Source organism: Siniperca chuatsi, linkage group LG15 (genome assembly GCF_020085105.1).
Source record: "Siniperca chuatsi isolate FFG_IHB_CAS linkage group LG15, ASM2008510v1, whole genome shotgun sequence".
Classification (NCBI taxonomy): Eukaryota; Metazoa; Chordata; class Actinopteri; order Centrarchiformes; family Sinipercidae; genus Siniperca; species Siniperca chuatsi.
This window is the reverse complement of record NC_058056.1, coordinates 18,150,464-18,164,683: the sequence shown is the minus strand read 5'-3', so window position 1 is coordinate 18,164,683 and position 14,220 is coordinate 18,150,464. Positions and strand designations below refer to the sequence as shown.

The 14,220-nt window shown below is 42.4% G+C and overlaps 1 protein-coding gene across 10 annotated transcripts in view; it reads right to left on the bottom strand.

The window, feature by feature from the left end:
- The window catches only part of meis2a (Meis homeobox 2a), a 181,865-nt gene that overhangs the window by 62,113 nt on the left and 105,532 nt on the right, over positions 1-14,220 (bottom strand). For all 10 annotated transcript variants that reach the window (XM_044165867.1, XM_044165866.1, XM_044165870.1 and 7 more), the window contains 3 exons: positions 13,982-14,032; positions 13,312-13,461; positions 4,489-4,603 (listed from right to left, as the gene is read on the bottom strand). In XM_044165867.1, the coding sequence (XP_044021802.1) occupies positions 4,489-4,603; positions 13,312-13,461; positions 13,982-14,032 (316 nt within the window). The remainder of the gene's footprint in view (positions 1-4,488; positions 4,604-13,311; positions 13,462-13,981; positions 14,033-14,220) is intronic.

Sequence of the window (14,220 nt, the reverse complement as noted above, 5' to 3'; positions counted from 1 at the left end):
CAGTTGTTGCTTCAGCATTGTGTTGTGGTGAGGTGGGGGCACTGTGTAAAAATTATCAGTGCTCCAACAGCTGGGAGTTAGAGCCATGAAACAGCAGGGCTTGGGTCTGCTTTATTGTTTATCTGTTGTTTATGGGCCAGTGTTCAGCTTTAATTACTACACTAAATTAAACTCTAACAGGCACTTAGAGGGAACCAGCTAACACACGCACATGCATGCCCACACACACACTGTATATTTTATATACACAGACACACCTCACTGATCACTTCAGAGCTGGAGTACAGGCTACTAAAACGCAACAAGGCTTCCATCTTGCGTTTAGCACAGACTCTGCTGTTCTTTCTGTTGTGGTTACATTTTGTTTTCTTTCTCTCTCCTCCCTCCTTTTTGGGTCTTCTTGAGCCCTAAGTGTAGCTGCAAAAAAGCAAAGCCAAAGGTCTGGAAAATGCCAGATTCAACAGGCCTTGTTCATGCTGGGACTGTCTGGGCGGACACAGGGAGACGTGTCCCCACCAGGAATGACCCCCCTCTAGTGAGCTCAACCACAAAGACCTTGCTGAGTGGGGCCCCTGGCCAGGGCCAAGGGAGCTCACCACACTCCCCACGCATACACACATACACAAATGTACCACAATACCATCAAGCGCAGCATGCTCCTTTGGAGCCGAACACTCAAGCTCTCCCTCTCTTCCTCCCTTTCTCTCCATCTCTGCCTCTCTCAATCTCTCTGGGGAGTCTATCTATCCGCAGAGCGTGGGGATTGTTCAATTGCTGAGAAAATGTACAAAATGCTTTCTCCTCTCTTCTGTTGAGCTTTTTCCATCTACGGTAGAATCGGGGAATTGTACAGAAAGCCCCTTTGCTCACCACTCAAGATGTCAACGTGGATTTGGTCTTCATGCATAGCTAATAATTACAAGTGTGGACTGGAGCTGAGGCATGCACACGCACACACTCAGACACACACATATGCAGCAAGAGGGGGAAAACGTTACCTACCGTGCTGAATCAGTGTTTGGGATTTACAGTTCATGACTGAGTGCATTTGACTCTACTGTGTTTGGTGTGGGCAAATGTGCAGAGTATTTCATCACGCTGCTCCATCACACCTTGGGTGTTTAACATATTATGAACACCGGCTTGGAAATGAGTGCTATCTTAAGGCACGCACATTCAACTCCCTGCAACTGATGTTTCTGATGTTTTTTAGATAAGCTTGGAGGAGTTCCAAAGGACTGTTAATCAAAATGATGTGCAAGCAGAGCCAATGAAGTTATTGTGTGTTACCTTCTGAACCATATCCCGTTATCTGCTGATATTTGTTTATCTAGCCAGAACATAGGGAGTCACTCTGTAAGAGTCAGTAAGTGAGAGTGCAGAATTTGCCCTGAGGGTGATAATTCATATTTTCTTTTTTGGAGGGAAATTCTGAGAAAAAGAAAAGTCTGTTAAGAACGGGGGAGAGCATGGGGAGAGGTTGCAGATTGTACTGAAACCTTTTTCAAATGTGTCAGAACCTTAACTGGCAATCTTTACTGACAGCTATGAGCATGCTTCACCTTGGTTTACTGCTTGACAATAAATTATTCCACAAGAGGGGCAATACATATTTGCGCACTTGTTAAATTGTTTTTTGGCACAAGTTCAGAGCAATGCTCAATGTTGAGATACAAGCCGGAGATTGAGGACGTGAATTCTGCTCACAGCGACCATCTTGAAAAAAAGGTATGTGAGTGATACTGAACTTTATTCTACTGTACATCCCCTAACATCAGACAAAGGCAAAGGGAGAAACTTTTTAACCTTCAAAACAGTTGGCTTCACCATTTTTGGGAGAAATGGAGTGGAGTCACATTTTCAACACAGGGATGCTTCTGGATCAATTTTCGAGGTAAATGTTTTTCAAGCCACAGGGACACATATAACACACACCTTTCAAGATGGAAGATGGCGGAAGAAAGTTGATGTTTTTCTTGGCAGCTGAAACCAAACAGCACTGTGGGTCTCACACACTTTTTATCCCTCTCTCCCACTCTCTCCCATCTATTCTGTCTTCCACAACTGATCCACATCGTCACCCCTTTTAACAGGGGCCAAGCTGTTAAAGACCCCATTACTGAAGTGAAGCACACATTTCACATTTTCTCTGTGGGCTTGAGAGTGTGGACTACAAATTTTATGTGGCAATGTATTGAGATAGGAGGCGAGTTCATGCGTGGAGTGGAGTGGAGGAGAGAAGGGAAAGGTGGAGAGGTTGGGGAGGGAAGGCTCTGTCAGAATGGAAGGGCCAGAGTTGGGAGTCAGCGAGCGCTTCAAGCGTTAACGTAATTGCAAGAATGTGAAAAATGAGGCGGCGGGGCTCCCAAGCGGAGCGAAAGGTCAGAGCATGCCTCACACAAAACAACTGGCTGGAGGACGGCCTCATTAGACCATTAAATCAGCTGCCCTCTCTCTCTCTTTTTTTCTCTTTCTCATTCTGCCTACTTTTTCACCTTCTCTACTCTTTCACCTCTGTACTTCAGTCCTTCTTTTAAATCTTTGCCTCTTTTATATGCTTATACTTGTTTTTAACTTGAAAGGCTTTGAGCTGGTGGATCTAGCATTTAGCAGTCTTGAGTGTAGGTCAGGCTCTGGCCCTGATCTAGTCCAAGTCTATCTTGGCCCAGTGCACGGTGTTGTACCGTAACTGTCTTTGGCCCATATTGATCTGCTGTTACTGGATACGGTGGGGAGAGGAGTCGATAAGTGCTCTGTGGATTACAGGTCACTTGTACTTATGTGTGCAAGATAATCAATAAGCAGTGCATTTCTTTTGCTCATCCCCCCTCCTCTCTCTGTTGTTCCTGCAGTCTTCATCTCCCATGCTACATGCAATTGCAAAGATGAGTGCAAAAACTCTACCTATGCTCCGTCTTCTGACCTGTAATCACACAGTGTTTTTAACTAATATTATTACTTTCATACCAGAAAATCCAACACCTAATTTACTGCAATTTCTCTCTTTGCTTTTCTTTGTTAAAAAATGAGACACCTGTTCACTCTAAAAGCCCATCATTTAATGAGAATGTCCTGTATACAGATTATATGAGAGTAAGCCCAGTGTCAGTAAGCATTTGCCCTGCTGGAGTGTCCTTTAGCAAGAGACTGTTCTGTCCCATTCCTTCATTATGCTTATACTGTCAAGCAGACATATCCTGTTGCTTAGCCAAGGCCTAGCTATCATCAACTAGCCTGACAACAGCCTGTGATCCAACTAGTCCTGACACAGCCAACCACAGAGGTCTGCTGTGGCCCTCAGTCTGTGGTCAGTAATGATTCAGAGGCTGCAACTGCTTCTGTCTGAAGAGGAGATGATGATTTAAACAGCCCCACCACAGACACACATTGCATCGATACATTTGACTGCTTATTGGCAAAACGATAGCCTTGAATGGACACAACAAGCAGCTTCACTCTGTGAGCAAGCTGTTATACGTGTGTATCTGAGTATTTGAGTGTGTTTGCGTGTGTAGACAGTGTGATGAAATTTCATGCAAAACCATGGACACTGCCAGAGGGCACACACAGATACAGACAGAGACTCACAAAACACACACACACACACACACACTCTGCCGCCAGTGAAAGGAGATCTTGGTGATTCAAAACAAGGGTAAGACATGAAAGGAGAGGCCAGCAGCTCATCGTCTGTTCTCTTAGTTCAGCCAGCTTTGCATTTAATAAACAATTTTAACCTCACAATGTATTGATGCTTGGCCTCACCTCTAAATTCAACTAATAGCATATGTTTCTGATAATTTACATGTCAATATTGATACAGACGGTGACAAAAATACAAGGCAGATAGGATAGCTGTGACTTGCACATGCTGTCTGTAATCAATTCAAATACATTTGTTTTGAAATGCATTATTACTGTTTGGCAGGTCACGTACTAGATAACACAAGGCTCACTGAGACATAATTAGGGGCTGTTGTGCGAGCAAAGTTAATATGGTTTAAATGCAAACAAGAACTGGCAGAAATGTACTATTAATCATCACCAGCTTTTGTTCAGCTCTCTAAATAGCAACATTTTGGAGAGCCCTTTAGTAGGCTGGTGTATTACAGTGGCTGTTGCTTACATTTGCACGAGTGGATAAGCGTGTTCATTTTTAGGTGTGACTATGTGTTTACATGGACGCCAGTCAAAAAGTGGGATAATCCAACGTGCAAAAGGAAGGACTGGGACGTATGTGTATAGAGAGATGTGGCATCTATTCACTGTAGATCTCACATTAGACAGGGTTAAAGTGAAGTGTTGGCAACTCTACCCATGAATGATGATTAATATGTCCCGCATGGATCTGTGCCTGTATCTTTGTATGTTTATGTATGAGTGCTTGAGTGCACAAGTGCATGTATATGTGTGTTTGTGTGTGTGTGTGTGTGTGTGTGTGTGTGTGAGCATGCGTGCATGTGCATGCCCATTTCTGAGCTGGCTCACCTTGTTCACTGCTGTTGTCACCGCTCTGTGAAGCATGTCCCCCGCTGGAGGGCCCCGGTGTGCCGGCTGAGTGTGTGGAGGTGGCGTCATCGTGGTCTCTCCAGGAAGCTGGGTTCTGAGGTTTGAAAAGAGAGAAAGCGAGCGTGGGATCCATCCATCCATCCGTGCATCCATCCACATTCCCCGTCCAAACCGCAAACCAGGAGCAGAGAGAGCAGGAAGAGGGAGAAGGGGAGAAGGGGAGGAGGGGAAGGTAGACAGGGAGAGATACAGAAAGAGAGAGAGACCATATGAGTATGCTGGAAAAGTGAGAGTGACATCTGTAAGAGTCTACAGGCACTGTGAGGGTCCTTGGCCTGCCTACATTCTCCTGGCAAGGCGAAGAGCCCCACTGCCTATTTCCCATCTAGCAGACAATCAACGATGCCACAAAAATCATGGATGAATTAGAAAGAAACAAATGCACTAAAGCAGCTGGCAATAAGTCAAAACACTGTAATCAAAGTGTTTCATTAATGCATGAGAGCAAAATGCAGAACTTTTAATGTTGCGTTTGATTTTGAACGTTGCAAGTGGAGCACTTGTGAGTAATTGTCTAAACACATATGGCAGAGCCCAGTGGAGTTCATTTATACCATAACCAATTGAGACTTCCGTGTCAAGTGAGAAATATAGAGGTAAAAAGTCCAAACACACCACAGCCGCCATTAATCATTACCACTGTCAGAAATGAAAATAAGATATGACAGTGATTCTCCAGCTAATCTGCCAAAAATGTGTACACGCCCACACTGACAAACACACACGCCCACAGAGGCTTGCAGAAATACACTTATGCACACATGCTAATGACATAATAGAGCAAGAAGTATAAACACACATGCACACACTCACTTTTATATATACAAACACATGCTGAAAAAAAGTGTTAAATCTCTGCTGGCTAACTTCAAAGAAATGTCCATAAACAAATTCATAGCTTTTAAGGCGTCTTTCTTTTTTCCTTCCCTCCCTCTATAGCTCATTTTCTCTCCTTCTCTTTCTCCTCCTCCTCCTCTCTTTCCTGGTCATTCCCCACTGCCCTGTCAGTGCACACAGGGAAACAGGATTTTCTACTGTACAGGAAAGGCTTTATCAGTGCCACACGAAGGCAGGCTGGAGGTGGAATTTCCTCTGCCATTCAGGCAATAGAGGGACAGACTGATCACGTCATTTACTACAATCGCACTCACATACAGACAGGCTCAATCAAATACACACTCCAAACAGCCTCTCTTGATACAGCTTCATAGCTCACAAAACCCTAGCTAGTCTTTCCCATTTAACTTGTCACCTGAGCATGATGACAAAATGTTGGCGAACGTAAGCCCAACGTTGTCTGGGGCCCGAGAAAAGCAGCCCCTTGAGCAGATCCCAAGCCAAACAAACACAGGCCTGCACCAAGGCTTCCCACAAACCTCAACCCACTTTGGGTTTTTTTTCTCCCTCAAACACACATAAACACATATACATACATACGAAAGCAGAAGGAAAATGTACACGCTACAGAATATTCCAAGAAAGAGGCCGTTTTTACCATTTTGTCTAACTTCAGTAGAGTTCCTGATGAACTTCTTTTCCCTCAGCTTCCGCCAAAGAGGAGCCTGCCTGCCCACTTTGGTGCCCCAGTCAGAGTGAGCTGTACTGGTGGAGTACAGACAGAATAGAGCCTGGAGACTAGTGGAGGTTTGTAGGGAAACAGAGGCTATAAGACAAGCGGCTGCCGAGCTCCCCTGGGTGTACAGTCCTGATGTGCTGCTGCTTGTTCTGCTGCAGAGGCGAGGCTGCTGCTATGCCTGTGAGCGAGACCCTTTTATCTGCTAAGTTTTTTGGGGAAGGAGGGCTGTTTTCTCAAACAGCTCGGAGCTGCAAACAGCAGACAGAAACACACAAGGCCCTTCAGACCCTCCGCTCCACTCAAGGCCCTCTCAGCGTCAGCTGTTCACCGGATGGCAATCAGATAAAGAGCTCGGAGAATTACTCAGAAGAGGGGTAAGAAGACAGGGTGAACAATAGCCCATGCGTGGGTTTTAGCCCTCCAGAGTGAGCGGAGGGAAAAGTGTCCCTGCTCTGAGAGGAATAGATGATTGTGATGTGTTCACTCTCTGGGATAGTGTCAACACATGGTATACTTCATGGGAACAAGGCTTCTGTTCTCAACATAGCGTACACTTAAGTAAAATCACTAATGTGGGAAAAGCCTCATCAACCCTTTGAAAACTGTTTAATTTTGTCTTTGTCATATGAAACAAGGAGGGAAGGAAGAAAGAGGTAAAAATCCCAGACTCCCCGGGTGCATAATGTATTTAGGCAGAGCTGGGATCGGTGCTCTCCGAACGGGCTGTTGTTGTTCCAAGAGAAGAAAATGACTGGGTTCTACTTCCTCACAATGAGACACCCACTGCCGGCAAGATGCGAGACAGACCTGAAAAACTATGCTCGCTGCTTTTACACACTCTCGCTCTCTTGTTCTCTCTCTCTCTAACACTTGCCAGCTATTGCCACAGCATGGCTTTAATGCAACAGCTGAATCGATAGGAATTAATTTAGCTATCATTGCAGAGTAATGTGTCATTTTTAATGGTGCTGGCACTAAATTAAATTCAAAGACACCTCAGCTAATGGTGTTAAAGGGAATTATATTTTGCTGTGATTTGCTACCCTGTGGATTTAATGGGCCTGTATGCAATGATATAGATAAAGCTTTGTTAGTTTGTTTCTCATAGGGCAAAAAGCAGACCACAGCACTTTATATGACCTAATAATAATAATAATAATAATAATAATACAGTGGATACTAGGCCCAGTGAATATGCAGTTTTAAATAGTTTGATGGAGCACACTCTCTGCTTTCAATACCTGTAAGTCACCTCTCATTCATAACCCTGTCTGCAAAACAAGACAACAAATACCACAACAAAAGTGTTAACTTTCCAAGCTCAACAAGGCGACAAAAGCAACAGCCTTTCCTCCCCATGAATAATTTAGTGAGCCTCTCTGAGCTATGGAGGGTGCATCAACAGACACCGCACCGCGCAACACAAACACACACAACCATTTTGTCACAACCCTTGTGGGTCTGATAAAGTTCAAACAAGTTGAAAAAAAAATCATGTCACCCAAACAATCTTCTTCAACCTACACAAGAAGTCCTCGAAAAAAAAAAACAGAGGAAGAAGCAAAAGAGAAAAAAGGCCTCTAGCCCATGTGACTATTCCCTAAAGCTGGGCATAATTAGGAGTCAAACATGGTTCACTCCATGCTCTTCACTAATTGTGTTAAAGAGCAGTGTTACCAGGAGGAGGAGGAGGAGGAGGAGGAGAACGCCAGTAAGCAAACACACATACATGTGCAGGCGGGAACGCACACACAAACACAATAGGACTATATCGAGAATAAGATACAAAAGAAGCATGGTCTCTAGGGGCAGCCTTTTCTATTTGCTGGGGTTAGCAACTGGCAGCTGATAATACAAGTTGTAATTAATATAAAAGCAGGAGACAATATGGGGAGGAAGGCTTGTAGTGAATCCAGGCCACAGGAGAGCAGGAGAATGCTGCCGTCTCCTCTGCTCCTGTCCCCTGTTTCTCATTTACAAACACCTGCCTGGCACAATCTCACTTCCCTCACTGTATTCTGCCTACATCCCTAGGAATTTCAAATAAAATTGATTTAGCAGCATCATTGAATTTCCCTCAAATTCCCCTAGAACCTGGAGGAAAGGGAAGAAATCTGTAGCAGTGTAAGGTAGGCTGACAACGACTAGCCTTGTGTGTGTGTGTGTGAGTGTGTGTGTGTGTGTGTGTGTGTGTGTGTGTGTGTGTGTGTGTGTGTGTGTGTGTGTGTGTGTGTTTGTGTTGTACTGCCACTGCGAAGAGCAGCTTCAGGGATCCTGTGCTGAACATGTTCAGAATTGCTGACACACCAGAAACATACAGGACCATAAATCATAAAGCAAGCTGACATTTCAAGACACATCTTGCCACATGGTATAAACAGAGAAAAACTCCAACATTTTTGTTGGGTTGAGCATGTAATTATATACAGCCACTTTAGAAAAGTGTAGGTGTACCTCTATTGAACAACTGAGTATTTACCACACCGCCAATTATCCAGAATATAGAGTCCTTAATTTAGCAGCTAATAATTCACTGCAGCATGTTTTAACAGACACAAGGGATTAACTGATTGTATTTATTCTTCAAAACTTTCTCTGAGGCAAAAACAACCTTTTTCACTGTAGTAAATGGCAGATTACATGTGCAAATATGTCTTTAGAAGGAAGAGATTAAATAAAAAAATGTGATTGCTATTGTGATACATGGGTTTGCCTCACATCAAAATGACAGAGCTATTCCAAAACATGAAATGGCATAAATATAAAACATACAAGTCATTATAGATAATTCTACTTTCAGTTATCCCTTGTAACAAATAACCCCAAAATATGGGCTTTCAAATTAGTATGTAAATATACCCTCAGTGGCCACTTAACTCATACACCTGTACAATCTAATGCAATCCAACACAACTGTTCCCATAAAGTCTATAAATGCATATAGTGTTCTGTTGTTTGTTGACACTGTCATAGAGGTTTTAATTTAATTATATGTTTTAGCATTGAGGTCATAGTTAGTGGTGGGGTTTTTCTAGACTGTATTATATTGAGTGGTGTCTCTAATATTCTGCACCCCTCATGTATGTAAATGGGAGGGACAGAAAATTAGAAACGCCTCTCAATATAGTGCAGTCCATTACAACACCACCTTTAACTATGACCTCAGTAATAAACATGTAATTGATTTTACACATTTCTGACAATATCAACCAAAACTGAACATTATTAACTTTGTGAAGTTAGAATTCATGGCAGAGCTGTTGTATTGAATTGCAATAGATTGTACAGGTGTAACTATTAAAGTGGCAACTGAGTGTATGTCTGTAGTAACATTAACTGTATGTTTTATTTCAATACATGTCAACATACATGCATGTCTTGATCCTAAAATGACTTCACAGTAAATGTTTTTTATTGCAGTCATTTAGAGCATATATGCAGTTAAAGGAAGGGGAGTGTGCAAGACGCAACAAGTGAGCCCAGCCTCGATAGCCAGGCACGGTAGCAATGATTAGATATACCTGCCAACAGGGCCCTGCCTCTGAACACTAATAAAATAGGAAATGTTAAGCTAGACATCCCATCATCACAAAACAATTGTGTGGAACAGATAGAGTGGTCCAAGTCAACAATGTACTGTTTTCATGAGAAGGGGGGAGAGATCCAAACATAGTCGGTCCCCAAGGAGAACAAAGCTAGTTGAATTAGAACACCACAACTCCAAAACTGAGAAATTCCACGGTTCAGCAGGCCGGCTCGGCCCGAGGGCTCGCGGTCCACAGGCAGAGAGTGGAGGCAGAGGGCTGTGTGTGCGCTGCACCATGCATAGTGACATACAGAAACAGGACATTACTGAGCACCCATCTCTACTGATACACACAGTAAATCACTGCATGGGCACAAGATGAACTATTGCATTACTTGACTGAACCTGTGACATCACCATGTCTGACCAATGGTCTAGAGCGCTCAGAGCCTGTACCAGAGAATCAAATGTAAACAGGGAAAGCTTTTTTCCCCCTTTTCCCTTTTCCAGCCTTGCAGAGTCAAGATAAGCTATGCCATAACCTCTATGGGAACTACTATCACTCCCTGAGGAAAGCTCTCCAAAACAAAGCGACCTGCAAATCCTACAGACTTTCTGTATAACAAATGTGAAACTATGCACAAATTCAAAGACAGTTTCAAAAGCGTAATGCATATGCATGGAGGAAATGAAAAGCCTTCTGCTAATATGTAAGCTTGACTGTAGAAGCAACACAATAGCACGAGAAGACACAAAGGCTAATTCATTAGAACAGATAATATTCAGACACTGTTAATTCTATTTGCCTCCCTAATTGGATGTAGCACAGAAGAGACAGAAATTTTATTCATTAATTAAAAGACAAGAGAGCAAACGATTGACAAGCACAGACACACACACATACACACACACACACACACACACACTGTATCAACCGTTTACAAATCTACACTGCTCTGTTTTTTCTTTTTCCCCATCACCCTTCATGTGTAATACAACATCTTTTTTTTCTTTCTTTTAATTGGGATAGGGTTGATCTGAGGAGGGGCGATGAGTTAGGAAGCCTTGGGTGGGCTACATGGTTGAGATAGTCACCGCAAGCGAATAAGGGAAATCAACAGTGTCAGCAAGGACTCATCCCGCTCTCACTATACCATAATCCACTCATCTCAAAAACAATGCTGCATTCAAGTGTAAATAAAACTGTGCTTATTATGCTTCGCTGTCAGGTTTGAAGAGGGGAGAGGAGGGAAACAGAAAGAGGTAGAAAAGGAAACACACGCATATACACACACATATAAAAACAAGCTCAACGGGCCGCCTCCTTCACAGTGAAGAGCCTCATCATCTCCAGAAAAACCAACTTTCGCCAAATGAGATGTAGCCCAGGGCTATATATTAAAAATGCATATCAAAGCAAAGAAAAATGGACGTGAGAGATTCTAACTAAATAAATTAGCATATCTAACTATCAAACCGCCTTTCTGTCCTCAATGGGAAGCGAGGATAGAAATGAATTATAAAATAGAGCCAAATACAAATGAATAAATAAAATAAATGAATCAAGACAAGTAGGACAGAAACTGCTTTCCATCCATCGGCACAGTTTTGCAGCCAAATGCATTTTTGTGCATTGTTTCCAATATTCAAAGCACATTTCAGGCATGACAAGCTGGACTCCTTTCAATTACACATGGAAATTACTGAAGAAGAAGTTAACTCTTTACCATAAGGCTTTTAGATCATGACTGCACTGTGCACATTTTCACCTCAATAGTTTCACTTTCTGCAAATATCATTTACACTAAAGCATCATAAGGTGCAAAATTCTCTCACACACTGTACTAATATAAGACACTGTATTTTTATTCAGCAAAAAATAACTATAAGCTGGAGTTTGTATTTCCATAACATGTAGCCATTATTAAAATCACCTCTCAGCTCAGAGATCTAAAAGCAAACAGGGGGAAAAAACTCTCCTCTCCTTTTGTCAAATTCAGCCAAGCAGTTAGCTATGATAAAAAGTTCATTGGTGCCACAAAAGTGAAATAAATCCCTCAAAATGTAAACACCTAATGAGGTGGTCAGTCCAAATGACTCCAAGATAAATGCTGTGTCATGCAACCTTCTTTGTTTATTGCTGCTCCTGATTTGCTTTATTGGCATATCTAATTTTCTAATTATCCAAATATTTCTCACAAGAGGACTGATGACAAAGCCGGTGTCTGAGCACTGGAGGCACCATTGGAAACTGGCTTGAGTATCAACCATCTGCCATGAAACTAAACAGGCTAGTTTATCTAATCTCAACAATATAAACAACAGCATGCCTCATTTCTACACTTGTGTTGGAGGACCACAATATTGCCGTTTTGACCGTTTCTCAAACCAACATCGGCATCTTAGGTCTAATTATGTTTTAATTCACCTAGTGCGGTGCGCTGCCTGGCCCTGTAAACGTGACGGGCTTTCAAAGGGAATCCACCGCTATTAGGCCTATAGCCAGACCCAACAGATGTAGCGCAGTGACTTTGCATAACACTTAAATCTGCTTTAATTCCTAATAGGTTTGGCCTTGTGCTGCACAGATATTAACTAGTCACTTTGCTGCAATAGCCGCTCATGTTTTCCACACCAAATTATTAGCTTTATCACGGATATGCAAGACGTAATAATTCACAGATATCAACTCAATAATACACTGTCAGCTCAATCCATATTGCGGGGGTTTATTACACCGAAAATGCACGATTTAAACCAGGGAATCGATCTTCAAATTTAAAGCTACTGTACTTCAGGTGCATATAATTGAATTCAGCATTATGGAGCCTCCAGCCATAAAATGGGGAGCAGAGGAGAAAGCCACTGCAGAGCAAACCACACGGCAATCAATACGAAACAATTAAACACATTAACATCAACAGCAATGGAAGGCCAGACGAACCATCATATGCCTTGTGAACTTGACATTGATGGTAAGCCTTTAGCTCTGAGATCTATTTCAATAGGCTACCACTTTCTCCACCTCTGCAGCAAAATCCACAGCTTTACGCACAGGCCATATCCAGCTCCCACAGCCCCAAATATAAAGCCCTTTTCTTTTTAAATATTGGCCTAAAGCTAAAGCTTACCACTGATACCCTGCTTTAACGTTAAACCTGCGTAACAGATAATTGCCTCAAGTTTTTTTTTTTTTCAGCGTGCAACTCTCCATAATGCACTGCAGCGATTTGCACGCGCGCACGCGCACCCACTAATGCACACACACACACACATTCAAATCTCGAGCACACAAGCAAGCACAGACGCATTATGCACACATGACTGCTTCTAATCAAAAGACTAAAACAATAACTCAGTCTATTGTATCACATCTAGCTTTTGACCTTAGAACATCGATCGGCAGATTTCCCTTGCAGAACAGAGCATGCTCTATTTACTGATGGCACAGCAGGGTCACACACTGAGCAGAGGCTAAGTAGCACAAAAGTTGGCATTATGAGATACATCAAATTAATCTGATTATTTAAAAACAGCCGATTATTCATATGCAAAGCTCGGGTGTTCTCCATCAGCAGCATGACACGGACAAAAACAGCACATCACATATTCTGAATATAATAAAGGTTCTGTCACTTACATGATCTGCAAGGTTAGTCGACGATCCCGAGAGCTCTTCGTGATCTGATTTTGAGCTGCCATCCCGTTCGTCAATAACTAGATCTATTGGCATTTTTCCTTTCAAACAACTGATGTACCGGTGGCAAAAATTGTCGCAGAGCTCATGCACCTAGAAAAGGGAAGAAAACACCTTTTTCAGGATGGGGAAACGCTTCAGCCAGTCCAAGAATAACTCCAATTAAGGGGCATTATCGGCGGCAAGGAAACAATAGTGAAATTGTTGCAGTGTTTATTATTCTCCTGAGACTGGAGCAACAAGTTGAACGACAAAAAACAAACAGCATGCCGTAAAGCTGGGGAAATAATGAGCAGTTGAAACTAAATCTGCGGATCGATAACATTGTGCAACGTGAGCAAAGAGGCTCCAACATATTTTATCAATAGTCACATAAATAGTTGGCTAAATAAAATAGCACATTTTATGAAAATGAAACACCTGAAACTTCCTCCCAATGCATGCCGGTTATTTTTTTTTACATCTGCTAATAGCTACAGCACTGCACTGAATATGAAAGCATTTTTAATAATGTCAGTTACATTAAAATACAGGCTGTTTGTGCAGGTGGCGTCATGCATTTTCCTCAGATAGGAGAAGTCTACAATAGGCTGTACAGATTGAAAATATTTACCTTTTCTAATTCCAAGAGGTGAAACCGTAATACTTGTATGGCTTGTATCATCTGAAAATAAAAAGCAAAATATGCACAATTCACATCACAGAATTTACAGGATGAATATTTGTGTTACACTTGTGTAGAGTTATCTTGTGATAATCCGCCCGTCAAAACACTATGGCGTGCACTACAGCCAGCAGGAGCTAAATATTTTTTAACTCTAAAAGGAAGCTGCATTTCACAATCTAGCTGGT